The following is a 21,837-nucleotide window of genomic DNA, read 5'->3' as shown; positions in this document are numbered from 1 at the left end:
ATTAGGCTTAACTTTTTTTAATATCCTTGACATTTTTTCTATGATTTTTCATGAATGTGAAGTAATCCTGAATTATTAAAATAGGCATTCATTCGTAAATTTAGATCTCCTGGCTGCTTGTAAAATGTAGTTGATTAATTACAATTATGAAATTTAGTGGAGTTTTTCTTTGGCAGTGATCTGCAGACTTGATCAATTATCACTTCATTTTCTGTGTTCAAAAGTTCTGGGTAGTTTTCTTATGTTATTTACTATGGTACATTATTCAGTGGGTTTTTTTGTTTTGTTTTGTTTTGTTTTGTTTCATCACATTCTCCTTGGAGACCTATCATTGTTAAGTTATTTCTTTGCATTCTTTCTTAAAGGTCAGAAGAGAATTCATGTGTTCTCCTAAAGTTATTGCTTTTTGCTTTTCTGGGAAATTTAAAGTTAACAAACATTTATTTTCTTTCCCATCTCCCATTGTCTCCTCCAGTGGAAAAAAAAAGAAAAAGAAGCCCTTTAGCATATATGCATAGTAAAGCAAAACAAATTTCTACATTGTCTATGTCCAAAAATGTATGACTCATTCTGTATCTTGAAATTGTCCTCTTTCTATCAAGAGGTGTGTAGTATGCTTCCTCTCTGATCCTCATTAGATACTGCTTTCAGTCATCTGATTCAGACATAATGGTCTTTATTTCTAGTCAAGTGTTTTTGGAGGGTAAAACTCATTAAAGATATTTTGCTACCCATTCTCTTTGAAATTTTCTGATGTGAAGTCTTTCAAGATAAGAAACTACAGTAATCCCTTGAGGTTTTAAGTTCTTAGTGTTCAGGATCATGTCTTAGATACATTTTCATGATTCCTACCTATTGAACACAGTAGGTACTCAAGTATATTGAATAGATATTTGTAGAGCACAATTGTTTTACTTAATTCTTCTGCCTTATCTTACCTATCTTGTCTTCACATAAATATGTTGACTGAACAGTTCAAGTAATGATACTGTCATTTAAAAAACATTCATCGTAATTTTCCTTTATTCATATTTCTAGTTAGTTATGCTCATTCTTTTTTAATTCTTCTATAATTCACCTTGAAGTCTGTCATTGTTAAATATGATAAACAGATCCATTCAGTATCCAAATTGAGAGTCTTGTGTTTGCTGTTTATAGTTTTGTGTAAACAACTAGACCATTAGTTTATTCTACCTAGTTTTTGCCCCCATTCTGATCCCACAGGATCCTCCTTAAAATGCATGCTGTCGATCTCTTGCTCATCATACTCATTTGTGTGATCTGCCCAGCATTTCATTAGATGATAAATTGCCTCTAGTACTGCTGCCATCTTTACTTTTTGTGGAGCTCGTAATTTGTCAAGTGATCATGCAGGAAGATTCTACACGTTGTTCTATCTATTGTCCAGTGATTGCCCAAGAAATAGGTTTCTGCTTGTCACTGTGGACTAACATTTCAATACATAGATTGTCATGGGCAACCCTGAGTGGTAGAACATTTCTGCCCTGATCTTCATGGACACCTGGTAAGTCAGTGTGGTATAGATGTGACTGAAATTGATCTAGGATGTTTTATATTTTCTTTCTTTTGAAAAAAAAGTTTTGGTTTTTTTTTTAATGTATTTTGTTTTTTACAGCATCTTAGTTTTCCCCGGTATCCCTCCTTCTTCCCATCCCAGAGAGTCATCCTATATCAGCATAGCTGATAAATACATTAAAAAAGTCTGAAAATACATTCAGAGTGCAACACTTGTGGACCTCCCAACTCTGCAAAGGGATAGAATGAAAGTGTCTCTTATGTCTCTTCTTTCAAGCCAAACTTGTTTATGATTTTGCAACATTCACTTTTGATTTTGTGTGTGTGTCTGTGTGTGTGTGGGTTCTTTCTGTGTGTGTGTTGTAGCCATTGCTGTATGCAGTTATCCCTTCCACATTGCGACTTTCTACATCATGATTCTCCCCATTGCAGTTTAGATATATTGTGAGCTGGCATAAGAAATTAAATGGGAATTTGGGGGGAGTTTTGCTGAAGCCATAAATGATACAAAGGCCAGCAAATGACACAGAAAAAGTTTAGAAACTCAGAAATGCATGAAATATGTGTATATTATTGTATAACATCAACATATTTTATCTTTTAATACCGTAAGAATTCAGACTTCTCTGGTACAAAGGGAGAGCCAAAAATTTTTACATGGATTTTCCAGATTGTGGAGGTGCCACATACCTAATCCCTGTGATGTGGAAGGGATAACTATATTGCATTCTTCACTCTGCATTAATTCATGTAGATAGTTCATTTTCTGTCCAAGCTGTTACCCTGCACAAGTTGGTGATTGAGACAGAACTTACTTAGATACTTCCTTGATCCCTGAGCCCTGTATTTTTATTATGCCTTGTGTAAGCAGGCGCAGTAACAATAGTGTAATTTTTTTTTATGCTGGCAATTATACAGTAGATGAAAGAAGCCTCAGATTAGTTGCTATTTGTCCCATTTTGAATTAGAAGCATTATGGTCTTTCATATAATCATCAGATATTGATTGAGCACCCACAGGATGCCATAGTACCTACTCTATTAATGCAAGTTGTTTTCATTCTATTTAGCCTAATCACTTCCAGATGTCAGCTTTTTCTTTGAGGAGGTCTGATTTTAGCAGTGATTGACATTGGTATTGAACATTATTCTGGTAGGGTGTGCCAAATCCTTGATCACAATTATTTCATCTTGTCAGTCATTTAGTTTGCATTAAAGTACCCATCCAAAGTGTGGGAACAAGTTGAGTGATCTTGATTATCGTAATTAAAATGTATGTTGGCTCGTTTTGGGTTCAGGTATATATAAAAAATAAATGACTATTTCTATGGTCAAAGATGGAAAAATATCGTTATAATTGATATACCATTCATATGTTACATTGAAAAACTGATAATCTTGATGATGGTGCTGCTTATTAGATTACACTTGTTTCTTTCTAAACATCATAAAAGTGTTATTTGGAAGGATTGTTCAGTATTCAGAACTATAGATTCATTTTTATTTGAGAACTTTATTTTTGTTCACTTTAAAAACCTATCATGAAGTTTATAGTGATAAATGAAAAACTTTCTCCAAGAATTCAATGGAAGCAACTCTTAGTTTTGGAATGTATTTTGTTCTCACCCAAGCCTGATAACCTCGACCCTCTTTACTACTACCATTACTACTACTACTACTGCTGCTGCTGCTGCTACTGATAACTAACATTTAATATCATGCTTACTATGTGCCAGACACTGTGTTAATAAACACTTCACAATTATTATCTCATTTGATCCTCACAACAGCATTGGGTTAAACATGGGGGGTAAAAGCACCTACCTCCCTGCTCTCATCCCCTTTTTACAGATGAGTAAACTGAATAAATAGAGGTTTGAGTGACTTGCCTAGGGTCACATAGTTACCAAGTGTCTGAGATTGGATTTGAACTCAGGTCTTGATTTCAGACTTAGACTTTATCCACTGTGCCACGTGTAGCTGTTCCTGTCATTTAATTCTTAGTACAATCCTGCTTTTATGTGTCTTTTTCCCTTACTCCCTTTATTTAAACCCTACTCTCATGTCTTGACTGTGGTTTAATGTGAGCTCTGTTCTTGAATATTATGCCAGGCCCTGCCAAGCTGGAAAGGCCCAGTTTGCAGAGGTGCATCGCCAAAAGGTTGAAACATTGCAGGTCCCCTCCCCCCTCTTCGAGCACACACGCGCGCACACACAGTTGTGTTTTTTTGGTTTTTAGCTACAGCAGCCCACGGAATGCTCTACTAAACCATTAAGGGATTGTGATCTGTATTGGTGATGGGTACATGAACATAGTTAAAACCAGGGATCCTTAGTAATTTACAGTAATGGTGTACAGGCATACCTTGGAGATATTGCAGATTTGTTTCCAGACCACTGCAATAAAGCAAATTTCGCAGTAAATCAAGTTACATGAATTTTTGGTTTCCTAGTGCATATAAAAGTTATATTTTTTTATTTTATTTTTTTTAAAGTTATATTTACACTACACTCTAGTCTGTTAAGTGTGCGGCAGTATTATGTCTCAAAAAACTACTTTATTGCTAAAAAAAAAATGCTAACCCTCATCTGAGCCTTCAGCAGTCCTAATCTTTGTGCTGGTGGAGGGTCTTGCCTCAATGTTGATAGCTGCTGACTGATGAGGGTGATGGTTGCTGAAGGTTGGGGTGACTGTGCCAATTTGACTCTTCCTTTCACTACAACTCTTAGAGGCCATTGTAGGATAATTAATTGGCCTACTTTCAGTATTGTGTCTCAGGGAATAGGAAGGCCCAAAGAGAGGGAGAGAGACAGGGAACAGCCAGTCAGTAGAGCAATTAGAACACACATATTTGTTGATTGAAACAATTATAATAGTAACATCAAAGATCACTGATCACAGGTCACCATAACAGATATATTAATAATGAAAAAATTTAAAATATTGTGAGAATTACCAAAATGTGACACAGAGACATGATGTGAGCACATGCTGTTCGAAAAATGGCACCAATAAAAAAAAAATGACACCAATAGACTTGCTCAAATCAGGGTTGCCACAAACCTTCTATTTGTTTTTTTAAAAAAATGCAGTATTTGTGAAGTGCAATAAAATGAAGCTCAGTACGAGAAATGCTTGTACTCTGGGAAGGTCACTTACTCAACCTTTCAGTGCCTGAAAGTTCTAAGTTGCAGAACAGTTGTTGATACGTATTGGTAGAGGGAGTTGATTCACTGGAAGTTCCCATGCTGATTAAGTCACAGATGTGCACACAGCATCCCCTCCCTGACCCCCTAAAGGTTAACAAAAGTTTTAAATAGAAAGCTATATTTGTGATACTGCTGTTATTGTAAAAAACATGCTGATAAGTTTTAGTTTTTTGAATTCTGTGAATCAGAAATGCTCTTCTGAATCAAAAGATGAGGAAGACATACACAGCATATATTTAACTCATCCTGACTAAAATGATATAGTTTATGGTGTCCTACTATAGGAAGAATTGCAGGGTTTTTTAATTGGACAAAATTAAACAGCAATTGCTTTTTTAAAAAAAGAAAAAAAAACTAGGGATTAAGTGTCCTAGACTTATTTTGTAATCAAGTTCAGCATCTTATTTGCTTGTGAAATATGGCATTTCTGATTATTTATTGGTTCATTGCCACTATACATGGTAGTATCAGCAAGAAGATACTCGGTTTACAATTTTACAAACTATAGAACTTATTAACTAATGGACAACTGAAATATCACAGTGACCTATGAAAAATGTTTTAAAAATTATATTAAACTTGGTAACCATAAACAAAACCATCACCTTTGTAACTGTCAACATTTTGTTAAAAATCAAAAGGATTATATATAAAATTATAAATTCTAAATTATTTATGCTCAGTTTTTAAAATGTCTTGTCAACTTGAACAAATAATTTTTAAAAACTGATTTGATCCCATGTTTGTTTCTTGTCTCTTCTGTCTGCATAAATATTTATTGTTATTTATTTTAGTCATTGTCACTATATATATTATTCTGATTCTGCTTTTTTCAATCTGCTTTATGTCATTGGTCCTCTTTGAAAATGAAGGACAAACAACAAGTCTTTGCATATTTGGATGTTCATATTTAACATTTTATGACATGAGAATAATAGCATTATATTCATTTAGCACAATTTATTCAACTACTACTCAGTTGTTGGATAGATGGGCTATTTCTAGTTTGAGGGTTTAGGTTTTCTTTTAAGTTCTTTGCTATTACAGATAAAATGGCTATGGGTATTTTTGTACAGCACATGGTACTATGAAAAAAATTAGTCCATTAGTCAGTAGACATTTTTAAGTACCTACATGTTCCAGGCACTGTGCTAAACACTGGAGATACAAAAAGAGGCAAAAGATAGCTCCTGCCCACAGGGATCCTGCTCACAATCTACTGGTGGAGACTACAAGCAAACAAGTATTTACAAAGAAACTATATACAAGATAAATAGGAAATAACTAAGAGAAAGAAGGCACTTGAATTAAGAGGAGTTAGGAAAACTTTCCTTTAGAAGATGGGATTTTGATTGAGACTTAAAGGAAGTCAGGGGAGGCAATTGATAGAGATGAAGAGGGAGGGCATTCCAAGTGTGGGAGACAGCCAAAGAACATACTCAGAGCTGAAAGATGGCCTATTGCTCATGGAATAGCCAAGAAGCCAGTGTCACTGGATCAAAGAGTATATGGCAAGAGAGTAAGGTGTAAGAAGACTGGAAAGGTAGAAGGGGCACAAAGTTATGAGGGGCTTTGAATGCTAAATAGAAAATTTTGTATTTGATCCTGGAGATAATAGGAAACTACTGGAGTTTATTGAGTGGGGAAAGGCTGTGGGGGGCAGGGGCAGAGGGGGAAGGGAAGAAGAGACCTGAGCTTTAAGAAAATCACTTTGGTAGCTGAAGAGAGAAAGATGACAGGATTTGTGAGTCTGAGAGCACTTGGGTTTGAATTCTAGATCTTAATAGCTTTGTGACCTTGGGCAAATCATTTAACCTCAATGGGACTCAGTTTTCTAAACTGTAAAATGAAGGGATTGAGATGGATAACCTCTGAGGTCCCTTCCAACTCTGAATCTGATAACATATTTTTTTCTTTTCAAAAAATAGTCTATAGTCAGGATTGGAATCACTTTATGAGAGAATTTTTGTAATCATGAACATTTTTGTAACTCTTGCTATATGCTGCCATATTACATTACAAAGTTTGTACTATTTCACAGTTTTACCAGCAGTGGAATCATGTTTCTTTCTCCACTGCCTTACCAGCATTGAATTTTATAGCATTAAATTTTCTTTGCCAGTTGGATATATTGTGGCATATCAGAATTGTTAAAATTTGGATTTCTCTGATTTTAAGAGAATTTGAAAAAATGTTTTGATGGTTACTGATTATTTGTGTTCCATCTTTAAGAACAGTCTGTTCATATTCTTTGACCATTTATCCATTGGGGAATAGACCTTACATTTATAAATTTGGGTTAATTGCTTATTGATTTTTAATGTCAATTTTTATCAGATATATTTATACTTCCATTAAACTCCTATTTTTATGCCTCATTGTGGTATGGAGGTGATCCTGGATTCTTCAAGGTTATGCCAACAGAGTACAAACTCTTATAGGTCATACCAAATTGGAAAAGCTTTGAGTAGGGCCCAGTAATTGTCTATCTTTTGTCTAAGAATCAGCCTTAAGTGCAGAGAGACTCATCACCAGGTTGTCTGTGGGGGTGATGAATTTTTCAGACATGGTGTTCACAAAGACCATCTTCCACAAAGACATAGATAATTAGGCACATCAGGGCCAGCACTGATAGGAGACCTTAAGCCTAGGATCAAAAGTTTTAATTTGATTGAGAATTAAGAGGTATTATTAAAGTTAACTGACTTTAATAATTGAAACATTTATTTGAATTCAAGCCTGTGGTATTATATTAGGTGATGGTAGCATATTCCAAAAGAATTAGAGGAAATGATCCTTGACATTCCTCCAGACCTTTTCTTTCTATTCTTGACTTTGGGCAAGTCACTTAACTTCTGTCTGCCTCAGCTACCTCATCTGTAAAATGGGGATAATAATAACACCTACCTCCCAGGGTTATTGTGAAGATAAAAGGAGATATAAATCACTTTGTAAAACCTCTGTGAATAAGTGGGTAACATGCTTCATCATCAGTCCTTTAAAACTGTAGTTGGTCATTGCATTGATCAGCATTCTTAAGCCTTTCAAAATTGTGTTTCTTTATAATATTGCATAAATTGGTCTCTCAGCTCTGTTCACTTTACTCTGCATCACTTTATATGAGTCTTCCAAGGTTTCTCTGAAACCTCCATTATGTTCGTATACCATAATTTGTTTAACCATTTCCCAGTGTATGGACTCCCCCTTAGTTTCCAGTTCTTTGTTCCTACAAAAACAGCTAATTAATTTTATACCTTTGGGACCTTATTTCCTTTCTTTGATTTTCTTGGGATAGTTCCTATTTAGTGACTTCTTGAGTATAGCCCCAGATTGCTTTCCAGAATAGCAGAATCAGTGCATAATAACACAAACAGTGCATTAGTGTGCTTATTCTCCCTCAAGCCCAACAGTTATTGTTTTTCTTTTTCTTTTCTTTTCTTTTCTTTTCTTTTTTATTATCCTTGCCAGTCTGCTGTGTGTAAAACACTCAGAGTTGCTTCAATTTGCATTTCTCTAATTATTGGTAATTTGGAGAGTTTTTTTCATATATTTGTTAATAGCTTGGATTCCTTTCTTTGAAAAATGCTCAAGAAACTCCAAGACCCTGCATTTCAGAACAGTTACTTATATGCATTAGTAGAGGAAGATTCCTCATGGAGCGGGTCCTAAACCAGTGAAGTAACAGGTTGGGACCAAAAGAAGCCATAAATTAGTGTATTATTTTACCTTAGTTTACATTTTTATTATTTTTCTTCAGCCTGGAGAGTTTAGTTTTTAAATTATAGGTAGCAATTGAAAACATGGAAGCATGAGCTTCACCAAAAAAGAAAAAAGTATTTTAAAGGAAGAAAAGAAGAGGGACTGCTGTATTTGATAAGTGAAGAGAAGTCATGTATTGTACCAGGGACAGACAAAAACATTAGGAAAGAGAACTGAATAGAATCGCCCTGGACAAGGAGGCCAGATAGATAAGTGAGGGCTGTGAAAAGGTATGAAAGAAGGACCTTGGCCTCAGCAAGGAAGTTGTTATTGACCTTCAACATTTTTAAGTGAACTAGTGGGTAAAGAAACCAGATTTTAAAGGATTAAATTAGAGGAATTGAAGCAGCAGAAATCGTCAGCATTTTGGGAAGATCATTAAGAGTGGGTGCGGAGGAGCAAGAGAAAATGAAAATCAGTCACAACTCAAGGGGAAAAGGAGTCAAGCAATGGCTTTTCATGGTTTTCAGACTTGAGAAGTAGAATGAGCTAAAGAAGAGAGAATTAAACATGAACAATTAAAATAACAAAAATTGATTAAAAAAATAGATTTGCACAGTTTTACATTTACATCCTTAGGATGTGAGAATGCTTTATCTTATTTCTTGGTATCTGAGTAGCAATATTGATTTTTAATAGTAAACTGACATTTTGCTTGTGTTTGGAAAATAGGTGCTTCACAACTAAATTGTGTTGCTGGATCTTTTCATATCGTTTTGACAACGCTCATATAAATTGTGGTTTTTTGTTTTTTTGTTTTTTTTTTATAAAGCAATACATATTTTATTTTCTTGCCATAAAAAAGATATTATAATGTGCTACTTGTTTGAACTGTGACTGCTCTGCCAGAAGTTTGTTTTAGGAAACCTTAATGAATGATAATTCTCATTGGTGTTTACTCTGCTTCTGCGGGTTTCCAGGCCTTTTTGCAAATGTGCGAGCTCCCCATCACAGTGGTATGTAGAGCAAATGCTGAATACATGTCTCCATCTGGTAAGTGATATGCTCTTTTAGTTGTACTAAATAAACCACTAAAGTGTTAATAATATTCTTGTTGAATCCAGACAAAAAAACAGAATATCCTTTTAATGCTCTTGTAATTTTTGGACTATCCTACAGTTCCCTATTATTTGGAGTTATAAAATTAACCTTATTTAAACTCAAGAATCTTAATTAGGATGGTAATGTCTGCTCATTTAAATTAAGACCATTTTTAGAATGCTATATAAATTGCTATAAAAAATTAGGTGTTAAGGGAGTGTGTAACCTAGTAATTAGGTCCCTAAATTCTTCAAATCTTCCTTGTCATCTTACATTTAGCCCTTACACAGGGGTCTTTCATCTTCAGAACATTTTGTAAATATTAATCTATTCAAGACTTCTGTTCAGTTCTACTCTTTTACAGATGGAAGAACATCAATAAGTAGGATAACTAAAATGACTTGGCATAGATCTTACATTAAATTACCAATTGAAAACTCATGGCTTCTAGTCCTATCTTTCTTATTTCTTTGAATGCTGAAAGTGCTTTTTTAGATAGTAGCTCTTAGGATGCTTTTATATTAACATTGCTGCTTTTCTGGTGTTTTCATGTCTGTTGTCGTTTCTGAGATATACAATGACAAAAATAGAAATAATATTTATCGTTTAAAATGCTATTACACAGCATGGGCTAAGTCATCTTACTTTATTTAATTAAAAAATACAGTCTAGTTTAGTTCTGTGTGCTCTCCAAAATAAATGAATTCCAAATGCAGCTGACGTGATTATTATAATACTGGTTTTGCTATGGCAATAGTTACACCTAGATAGAAGTATCTCTCATGGATGGTAGTAACCAACTGATGCAAATATGTTGCAGTGCTTTTTGGGAAAAACAGTATCCTATCATTGTAGAGACAACTGAATGAAGTGCAGTGTTAAATATCATTTCTATCCCAAGTGTAGCAATAAAATAAATAAGATGAGAATGAGAATAGTCCCTTCACCTTCTTCCCACTTCAGCATTCCATTTGAATACCATCTATAGTTGTAGACTTAAAGTTGTCTACTTGTAAGATTCCCACATTTAAAGTGTAGCTTCCATGTTTTTATTTCCTGAACTACTCATGCGTTAACAGTAATTTTTGTCATCAAATCTCAGAGATATCTTTAAGCAAACATTTTATTGAGCACTTGCATAACAACAACAATAATAAATACTTGCATACTTGTAGTGGTATAAGTGCATAACAACAACAATAATAAATACTTGCATACTTGTAGTGGTACGGTGTCCTCACTATCTTACAAAGTTGATAGGGTAATATTATTTCCATTTTATAAATGAGGAAACTGTACCTTTGAGAGAGTAAGTGACCACCTTCCCATGATCATGCAGCAAGGATGTTCTTGAGGCAGGATTTGAATCTAGATTTCCTGACTTTCAGGTCCAACATTCAAGGTAATAACTTCTAATGAATTTTTATTATTTTTTTTTTCCATTATGAAAGGCATTGCAGTATGGGTGAGGTGGAAAGTATTGTGTATGTGACTCTATCTGTAAATGGTCCTTTGAGCACAAATTCCAGTTGACCTTTCCAGGACAGCTAATGTTTTAAAGACGATAACATAGGTTCTCATGGAAGAGACTATTACACCGGTAACTAAAATTAAGTAGAAAAAAATCTTGAGAAGCCATCTAGTTCATCCCCCTGTTCCTAAAGAAGGCTATACTTTATCTTGAACATCTGTCTTTTTTTTAAAGACAATTTTTAACGTTCATTTTTAAAATTTTTTGAGTTTCAAGGTTTTCCCCTTCCCTAAACTAGGAAGCAATTTGATATAGGTTATATATGTGCAGATAATCAGAATGTCTGTCCTTTTAAAGATCTTTAATAGAGATGATTCCTCAAACTTCCTTGGTGTCTTGATCTTGTTAACTTTGTACAGAAATGGAGGGAACACTTTAAATAGAAACCAGGGCAAGACCAGCTCTTATTTTACATCCTGTGAAAAGCATGACACCCAGAGTTTTCTTTTGTGAAGAGAATAATTCAGACAGTGTCACATGATTGGTGCCAGACAACGACAGCCTCAGTGTGTAGATGTCAGATACCTGCAAAATAATCAGGCAATAGTTTTGTTTCCAGTTCTAAACAAAGCTGGTGGTGTAAAAAGTAATGTATTTCATCTTCCCCACATATCCTTGGTTGTAATTATTGACTCAAATTATTTTTTTGGCAGGGATAAAAAAATTAAATTTTATTTTATAATTAAGCTCACTGGGAAATTACTTTCAGTTTAGCCTGTTCATAGAACCCTTTCATTCATAAATTATTTTCATTCATAAAAGTCAGAGAAGGATGTGGTATATTTATAGCTTAAATTGGTATAGGAATTTTCAAGTGAGACATAAGTTTTCCTGTTGAGTAGAAACAAGAATTTTTTTTTTCTAATAAGATTTGTTTATTTGAGGAGCAGGAACGCCAAACTACTTCCTTGTACTGGCCCACAGTGGAAGTATGTTCCAAATAAATCTATTGAGTTGTAGTTTAAAAAAAAGCCCTGCATTTCTTTTGTAATGCATTTTATGCTGTGGATGCAGATGAGGCTTTTGTTGGTGCAGTGCACCTCATCCATTACCCTTAGGCTGACTGTGAGCCAGAGAGGAACAAATCTATTGAAAGGGAGCATGAAGGAGCCTGCTGTTACTGTGAACTCTGTTTGAACTAGGTCTGACAGCAGGTTTCATCCATTGGCCTTTGAGGCAGACTTTTTTTTCATTTTTGGTAAATATTTTGTTCATATAAATTCTAATACTATTACCTAGGTTTGATATGCTTTGAAATAAAGTACTAAATGTTTGATGTGGTGGTCAGTTTTTTAAAATCCATAGCAATTCTTTCTCTTCCCCTCACCCCCCACCCCCACATTGGCTGAATATATTGTATTATTCAGTTCACAGATTAATAGACTTTGAAAAAGTGACTATGAGACATAATAATAGAGTATTAAAAATAAATGATACTAAATATTCTTGGTACATGTTTCAGTGATTTAGAATCAGTAGGAATTTTAAAATGGAAGGTTTTAAAAATGTCTTTTAAATCATATCATAAAGAATACTATCAGAACATGCCTGCATTCTGAGAGGATTTATTGCCAATATAGTATATTATCTTTTTTCTTTCTTTTTTTTTTTTTTTTTGAGCTTGCCTAGTATTTTTGAATACATGCCTTTCCCAGTGATTTGAAGTAGTCTCAATTTCTTGGATTATAATAATCTGCCAGATTGCCTAGGAAAAGGAAGAGAAGATGATGATGACAGTAACAACAACTAACATTTACATAGTGTTTTAAGACATGCAAAGCACTCTACATGTGTTATCTCTTTTGATCCTCACAACAGCACTGGGAGACAATGTGGATGTCAAACTTCAGACTCAGGCAATTTGTTCTTTTTCTTTCAAAACTATAGGCTTTATCAAAAGTTGATAAATCATTATAAATTTTTATGGAATTCAGAATGCACCATTTTAACAAATTTGTATATTAATGCATTAATTTTTTCATATAAACTTTAATTTACCCCAAAATAATCTTTTTTTTTTTCTCAACAGGTAAAGTACCTTTTATTCATGTGGGAAATCAAGTGGTATCAGAACTTGGTCCAATAGTCCAATTCGTAAAAGCCAAGGTAATAAAAAAGATACTAAATGCATTTGATCACAGTTACTGTTAAATAAGTCATTCATCATTCTTTAGCATGTCTTAACATTTACATTGATTTTAACCTAGGTTTATGAAATGTCAATATAAACTAGTGGGGAAATTTTTCTAAAACACTAATTTTTTTCCTACTATAAATTATTGGTAAATGGCAGTTTTGTAAATATTTTTCTAACTTACTGTAGCTTATAAGAGCTTCGGTCATTAAAAAAGTATTGAAATATTACAAAATGTCAAATTTGCTAAATAGGAGAGTTTATCCATCCTTAGTTACTTCACCTTAAATTTACTCAATTTGGACTGTAAGCTGTATGTATGTTTGCCGTTGGTTGGCTCCCAATTCCATTAAGAATACGGCTCTAACACATCTTTGTATCATACTTTTATTTCTTGGCAACAGGTATGGTACTTTTAGAAAAGATGCATTGTATGCTTAAGCCTTAAAATTGTAGCTAATAAAAGCCTTTGCTTCTTGCATTCTTGTCCTTGTAAAAGCATCATTTGTGCATTAAGCACTATGTATTTATATTTAGTGCTTTGACTTCCATTTGTAAGTACACTGAGCTGCCTTATAGGTGAAATCACCTTTTAACAAAATTTGCTTTCTTTATTTCACTTGCTAAATTTTGGATGGCAAGCCAAGCTACACCTACTTAGAGTGAATTGTAGCCTATAATGAAGAGTATTATTAGCAAGTTTCCCAAGTATTAATCTAAGGATTCAATAACCATTATGGTTTTGTTTTGTTAAGGGAGAGGGGTAGAAGTAAATGAATAACCAAAAATTGCATTGTGGATAGATTTGACATTTTGGCAAATGTAAGCTACTATAGTATTTAAGTTATTTTGCTATTCAGCTAAAAGATACATATATTCCTGTGACAGGAAAGTATCTGAAACTAATTTGCATAGTTGTGCATCAGTGAATATAAGGTTTTATCCATGGTGTCATAGTAAAGATTTTATATACTTTATAATTGTAACTATGTTAAAACATGATGCTATATAAGCAAATAGGAAAATAACTGGAAGTTTTAATATAGTTTAATACAATATAATGTTTTAAAAAAATTTTTTAATTCCCTTTAGGGCCATTCTCTTAGTGATGGGTTGGATGAAGTCCAAAAAGCAGAAATGAAAGCCTACATGGAATTAGTCAATAATATGCTGTTGACAGCAGAGGTATAATAAATAATAACTTTGTATGGTTTTGTGTAAGAAGGTAACTGAAAATATCCTTATTTTCCTGTAAAAAAAAAGTAATATCTATTTTGTTTTATTTTAAATTAAGTGATGAAAATAGGCCAGGTTTTGAAAAATTAGGTCATTTAAAAATGCCTGTAAGCTTATTATTATTATTAGTTCTAATGGTAGTAGTAATAATGGCTCACATTTATGTAGCTCCATAAAATTTGCAAAGTGTTTGGCTCATAAAAAGTCTTTAAGTTCTTCCTCTTTGTGAAACCTTCCTTAAAAAGTTGATAAATGTGTTTTTGCAAGTGTTATAAAATCCCAAGTGTGCTATAACAATAATAACAATAATGACATTTATACAGTCCTTTACAAATGTGATGTCACTTTATCCTGATGCCACCCATGACAGGTGCTCTTGTTATCACCATTTTACAGATGAGGAAACTAAGGCAAACAGAGATTCCAGGGTCACACAGGAAGTGTCTGAATCCAGATTTGAATTCAGATTTTACTGACTACAGGGATGGTATTCTATCACTACTTTAGCCAGTTGATATCTAGAGGCCTATATTAGACTCTAGGGTAGACCAATACAGTCTGTAGGGAAGACACTTGAGTTCTCTCCACTTCCACAAATACCTTGCTGCTTGGCTTTATTTGAATTTCTCTGCTTTTAAAGAAATAAGGGTATTCAGTTTGCTGTTACAAATACAGTTGCTGTGAAAAATTTTTTTGTATAGGATAGCACAGCACTGTTGAAAGATTGCTGGATATAGTGAGAGGAGTTGGGTTCAAATTCTGACCTGTGTCACCTTGGGCATGTTATTTAACTTCTCATCAGTGAGATGAGGGAGTTTTAATAGGTGACCTCTGAAGCCCCTTCCATGTTTGAGCCTCTCTGTTATGTTAAATCTACTCATAGTTTTACAGAGATTCTTTGAGGTTTTCTTAAATAATATCTGTAAAGCAGTTTAAACTCCTTAGAGATATGCTTTGTGAATAAGAAATAGTTTTTATAAAGTATCACCTTTGAATGTAATGACTATTTAGAAGTGTTAGCCCAGAGGAAAAGCCCCACAGATGTAGCTTATAAAAAGTATAATTGTAAGAAATCATTTTATTCATTTAGTTTTTCTTTGGTGTTGCAAAGTTTTAGTGAATGTTCTTTTGTTCCTAGTTGTATCTTCAGTGGTGTGATGAAGCTACAGTAGGGGAGGTGAGTGGTTCTGCAACATTTATCTTAATTAAAATTTAATGAGAAAACACTTTTGCTCACAATTGCAAGTCCCTGCTCATAAATGAAACATTGTGGTTTATACCATTAGTGATATAGTTTTTCACTTACTTTAATTTTGCTTGCATATACGTTTTAAGGAAGCTATGTGTCATTGTTTGATATAACTGGTTGTAAAGTACATAAAAGTTTATATATTTTTAAAGGGAATGGTTTAAAATTTTAATTCTTTGAAACGTGGTAGTATTTGTTGTTTTCCCATTCCTGACAGAATGTTCAATATTATACAAATAGAATCAGCTTTCAAAATACACAATATTCCCAGAATTTTCTTTTTGAAAAAAGCTTTTGTTTCTAGAAGTAAAATGTTATTTCCCTTTAAAAATTACTTCTGACTTAGATCACTCACTCTCGATATGGATTTCCTTATCCCTGGCCTCTGAACCACATCTTGGCTTATCAAAAGCAATGGGAAGTCAAACGCAAGATGAAAGCCATTGGATGGGGTAACAAGACTCTGGATCAGGTCAGTCCAGTAAATATCTACAGTTTTCATGTATTTTAAAAGATCCTCAATGACATCATGATTCTTTTTTGTATGTAAAATACTAAAACATTGTAAAACCAGGAAATCATTTCTCATATTTCTTTACTCCTTAATACAGTGTGTCCCAAAAGTCTTAGTGTACTTTTAAGCTATTTTGGGACACTTAAATGTTAAGCTTTAATAACTTAAATCTGCACTAAGATTTTTGGGACATCCTGTATGTATTTTGACATAGTCATACAACTTTGAACATATCTTCCTCCTTCCCTTTGACTTAATGGACAGAAGAATTAGCAGTATTTGTAAACACTCCCAGACAATATAATATTTTCAGTCCTTGTGTTGGCAAATGAACTTTGTCCTTACTCATGGTTACCTTTAACCTTGTCTAGCAGCATCAGAAATAGCTGTTTGTTACAGGAGTGAGGATGGAGCAAAGAAAATTTATCGGAACAGTGGAAAAACGATTCAGACATGTTCAACTGATGGTAAACTAGACCTGTTATATGAGATGGGAAAAGATGTCAAGATTGTACACAGAATAATATAAGTATATTGGTCTGTGAATAAATATTCCTCCTGTTGCTTAATCTGATATGCAATATTTGGAAAAAATAGCATTTACCTGGAGATAATATTTCTAAATTTTTGAATTTCAGTGTATGGCATTTAAAGGCAGCCATTTCTCAACTGTTCTCTCAGAGTGCTCCGTATTATTAAACTACTATTTCTATGTTAGGGATATGGATGGACTGGACGTCAGTGCCTTAACAGAGCTGTGATTTCATTAGTGTGGATGCCTCCCCTTGCGCTGACATAAATTATAACCTCTCTTATACTTCAGTAGTTGGATTCACTTAGTTGATTTGTCCAAAAGATTGACATCCTGATTTCAAACTCTTTGGAGATAAGTGCCTCTTCTGACTTAGCTGGGGTAGTCTTGGTCTATGCTTGACCTGTATTTAAAAATCTTTGCAGCTTGATTGGACTAGCCAAAGCTTACAGAGCCTTTGAGAAACTCAAATCACCTCCATTCCATAGGAGGATTTAGAATATAGTTTGGCTTAAATTTTATAGATAGACACATAAACCACATATGTACATATATGTGTGTGTGCATAAAATATTTTTCTATAAATATATATGTTTTCTATTTATGTTTACATTTATGTTGCTCTTCATTCAGAATTCCACTATAGAATATAATGTGAAAGAATTTTTACAGATAAAATGTCATTGCTTAGGTAATTAAAGCATTATTTTTCTGGTTTTTTTTTAATATGCTAGGTCTTGGAAGATGTAGACCAGTGCTGTCAAGCTCTTTCTCAAAGACTAGGAACACAACCTTATTTCTTCAATAAGCAGTAAGTAATTTTATTTCATGTGACTGTGCTTAAAGTGTACTATGTTGCAAAAAGTTGGCATGATTAATAGAAATGTTATAATGTCATCTATATGTTTGGTACATATAGAATAAAATTCTCTAATTTCTTTGAAAATAAGCTACAAATGTAGGACAATTATGGGTGGCTATAAGAAGTATGATATTAATTTGAAGTTTATTATAATGCAGTATCACTTTTATTTAGTACAGAGCTCAAAATATTCAGGTGAATTTTTCTAGAAGGAATAACAGTAGTGGCAAAGACAAATGCTTTGGAGAGAACCTAGAGTGGGGCATTTGGGATGATGAAAGGCCTTGAAATCATATCAAATGAAGACTGGTTGAAGGAAGTGGAGATATTTAGCATGGAGAAGAAAATACTTGGGGGGAAAGAGTATAGAAGATCAAATCCCTTCTATGATGCTTACTGCTTGTGTGACCTTGGGCAAGTCAGCCTTCCTGGCCCTCAGCTTCCTCATCTGTACAATAAGGGAGTGGCACTCCGTGGCCTCTGAGATGAAGTCCTTTACACCTTTTAGGTACTTTAGATATTTTCTAGTTCAACCCCCTCCTGTAGCCTAGGGAGATTTAAATGACTAGTCCAAGGTCATTCAGGTAGGATATTCTAGATCCGGGATTCGAACCCAGGTCGCCTGACTCCAGAACCTTCACTTTTTCTCTTATACCACTTCTCCATCTCACTCTTCACCCCAACCCCTCATTAAACTGCCTTCACACATTTGAAAATAGGTATGTCATGTGGAAAAGAGATTCAGCTTTCTCTGCTCGGCTTCAGGGAGTGCAACCAGGAGCATATTAGAGGTTTTGACTTGATGTAAAGTGAAACTTCCCAACAATTAACAATATCCAAAAATGAAGCAGCCCTTCCGGAGAGATCTCTAAGCCAAGGCTGAAATGACTGCTTGTTTGATAGATTGTAGAGGGAATTCTTGGTCAGTCAGGTTGGACTTGGTGGTCTCTGAGGTCCTTTCCGACAATGAGATTCTGTGAATGAGCAGAATATGTATCTCTTTGCTGTCTTTAATTTAACAGCTTCAGTGTTGTTAAGCAACAAATAATAGAAAATACCATATCTATGGAAAATAAGTCATAGTTAGAATTTTTTAAAGAATTATTGATTATAAGTAAAATTAAAATGATCTGATATATAACATGTTAAAGTTTATCCTTGATATAAATGTAGTTTGATCAGTTAACTGAGTAAGATATATTGCAAAACTGAAATAAATAAGCTTTCACGAAAAAATGTACCTGTAAGAAGAAATTGCTGTTTGCTTTTCTCCCACCTTCTGGTAAAACCCAATGATACTTTTCTGTATAGTGAGGTACCGCAAGCTAAAAAGACACACACACACACACACACACACACACACACACACACACACACACACTCTCTCACTCACTGACTCACTCACTCTCTCTTATGTAAATTGGGAACAACATTATTTATTGCCATCAAAGTTTTTTAAAGTTAATGAAAGTGTTTATACAACAAAGAAGTGAAGATAAAGGACTACAAACTTACAAATACAGATGTTATAAATTTCATGTTTTATTGTAAAAGGATTTTTATATATGCTTTTTTTTTCAACGAATCATTTTCTTATATAGATATGGAATATAATTTTCTCTTTTCCCTTCCTGAATTACAGTTTTAAAATATGTCATTATATTGTGGAGAATTCTGCCACCTGGTTTTATGATCAAGTGTGTCTAAATTGAGTTAGTATTCATAAACCCAAGGGTTTGTTTTAAAATTCTAGTTCACTGAATTTTCTTACTCTTATTTTTCACAGTTTTACTGTTTGATTATTGACATTTTTTGTAAGTTGCATTTTCATGTATATATCAAACATTTATTTGGGAGACTCTATTAGTCTGTGTGGCTTTGTGGCCAGCTTTTAAATATTTAAAATATATAACCTGAAGCACAAGCAAAACAAGATATATGTTAGAAATATTAAAATGCAATTTAGGGCCTATTGATCCCTGAAGCAGAAAGGTCACAAAGTTCAAATTAAGAAAACCTGATAGGTACAACCTACAGTTATGCATGTGGTTCTAGGGAAGAAATCACTGTTCTTTGATTTTTGCTATGCAATTCTTTCCATTAGCTTAGTTCCCAACACAAAAGAAACCAAATGTTGCTACTCTGTAGTTCCTTTTCTTACTAATTTAGGAATTCTTAAGAGTTGAAAGACCCAGAAGGGGTGTATTTTACTGTTTGAAGTGCATCATTCCTCTGAAGGGTTGTTTTTGTTATTCACAGCATCCTGGTGGGAGGTATAGAGAACCATCCCAAGCAGTTTGATCCTTAGAACTCAAAGGCAAATAAGTTGATGATCAGAGATCAGTTGGCAGTTGATTTAAGAGAAGTATCAAAATATCTATTTCATCATAATGGGGTATAATTATAATTAAATTCTTAATGATAGCTTTGGATTCAGAATTCAGAACAGGTATAAAAAAAGAAGGCCTGCTTTTAAGGAGTTGAAGGATTTTTGGTTGATGTGAAAATGAATTACTTTCAGGAGCACCAGAATAATTTTATTTTCGGCCAGGTTTAGACAAGCATATATCCTTTTGCCATCTACTATAAATTGTGGTTAAAATCTGGTAAAGAAAGTAGGAATTGTACACAGTATATTTAAGTTGCTTGATAATCATACTGTGTAGATAAACTTGATTAACAAGTAAGTGGTTTTATCTTTTCACTTTACTAAACTAGAATTTCTCTTAAAGCATTCCTGTTGTAGAAAACATGGTAGTTTAGTGGCTAAATTACCAGACCAAGTTTGAGTTTCAGTGTATTCTGAATTATAACCCTCCTTCTGTCATTGACTGTGGACCATAGGGAGATGACTGTTTTTATGTACTACTTTTTTTCCTCCGTAAAATGAAGATAAATTTTCCCCTTATGTTAGTGCTGTGAGTATTGAGTAAAAGTCAATGAAGCAAGGTTATTTGGGCTGACCCAATTTTACTTCTGTATCATCTCTTATCACCTCTTTCATTCCCTTATTTAATCTTATCATCTCAAATGCTAGGATAATCCAGGAGTAGGTATAGCTATTTCCTCAATAATTGCTAAAATTTCAACATATCTCTCAATCAGCTAAGCTCAGAGCTCCCATCCCAACCAGTCTAATATTTTTTATGTAATACGCTAGAGAAAACTTATTTCCCAGTATTGTTACTCATATCTTTTTATGTATTAAATCTCTTAATTTCATGATTAAATAAAAACTAAGGTTACTGAATGTACAATAAAGACATAGGTAATTATTTACAACTTATTAGTTGTGAGATCACAGCTAGAGTCACCACAGCCCCCCATTACAACAACAAGTGACTCCTTCTGACACCATAGGCCTGTACTATTTTGTTCATTCAGACTCTTGAAGTCTCTTTACAAGGTAAAGGTTACAGTAATTTCAGAAAGAAAGAAGCTATTTCCATGTTTTTCTCTCTGTCTTTTTCAGTTTATTTCCAACCAAAACTGGAAAGCATCTCATTAGCTTCTTTCAAACTCTCGTTCATGTAGTCTCTCTCCTTATTCCTCATAAGATTTTCTTTGTAATGTTTCTTCATAAAATAACAGTTAAGATAGTTCAAGCAACAAAACCAGTGCAGCCAAAATTAGAAGGAAAGTAGGAAACTGGAGTGGGAGGGATTTTACAGCAAGTTTTTCTGATAAAATCCTCATTTCTGAAATATATAGGAAACTGAGCCAAATTTATAAAAATAAGAGTTATTCCCCAATTGATAGATAAATGGTCAGAGGTATGAATAAGCAGTTTTCAGAAGAACAAATCAAAGCTATCAATAGTCATGTGAAAAAAAATGCTTAAATTGCTAATAATTAGAGAAATGCAAATTAAAACAACCCTGAAGTTACACCCAACACTTGTCTGATTAGCTAACATAACAGACAAGGAAAATGACAACTATTGGAGGGGATGTAGGAAAACTGGGACACTAATGCCCTGTTGGAAACTGGTCCAGTCATTCTGGAGAACAATTTGGAACTATGCCCAAAGGGCTATAAAACTGCATAAATAGGGCAGCTAGGTGGCACAGTGGATAGAGCTCTGGCCTTGGGGTCCGAAGAATGTGAGTTCAAATCCAGTCTCAGACTCATGACACTCACTAGCTGTGTGACCCTGGGCAAGTCACTTAACCCCAGTTACCTCAAAAAAAAAAATGATGAAAGGGATGATTTTAGAAAAATCTAGGAAGACTTA

At 33.9% G+C, this 21,837-nt stretch overlaps 1 protein-coding gene across 1 annotated transcript in view; it reads left to right on the top strand.

Annotated features, from left to right (window-relative positions):
• Positions 1–21,837, top strand: part of MTX2 (metaxin 2) — a 90,454-nt gene that overhangs the window by 60,743 nt on the left and 7,874 nt on the right. Inside the window, exons 4-9 of the mRNA XM_027866065.1 lie at positions 9,425–9,497; positions 13,106–13,182; positions 14,303–14,395; positions 15,585–15,623; positions 16,042–16,167; positions 17,476–17,552. Coding sequence (XP_027721866.1) covers positions 9,425–9,497; positions 13,106–13,182; positions 14,303–14,395; positions 15,585–15,623; positions 16,042–16,167; positions 17,476–17,552 — 485 coding nt within the window. The remainder of the gene's footprint in view (positions 1–9,424; positions 9,498–13,105; positions 13,183–14,302; positions 14,396–15,584; positions 15,624–16,041; positions 16,168–17,475; positions 17,553–21,837) is intronic.

Source organism: Vombatus ursinus, unplaced genomic scaffold (assembly GCF_900497805.2).
Source record: "Vombatus ursinus unplaced genomic scaffold, bare-nosed wombat genome assembly UNPS02014779.1, whole genome shotgun sequence".
In the NCBI taxonomy this organism is placed as follows: Eukaryota; Metazoa; Chordata; class Mammalia; order Diprotodontia; family Vombatidae; genus Vombatus; species Vombatus ursinus.
Note: the sequence above shows the minus strand (reverse complement) of the source record. Positions and strands in the feature narration are given on the sequence as shown.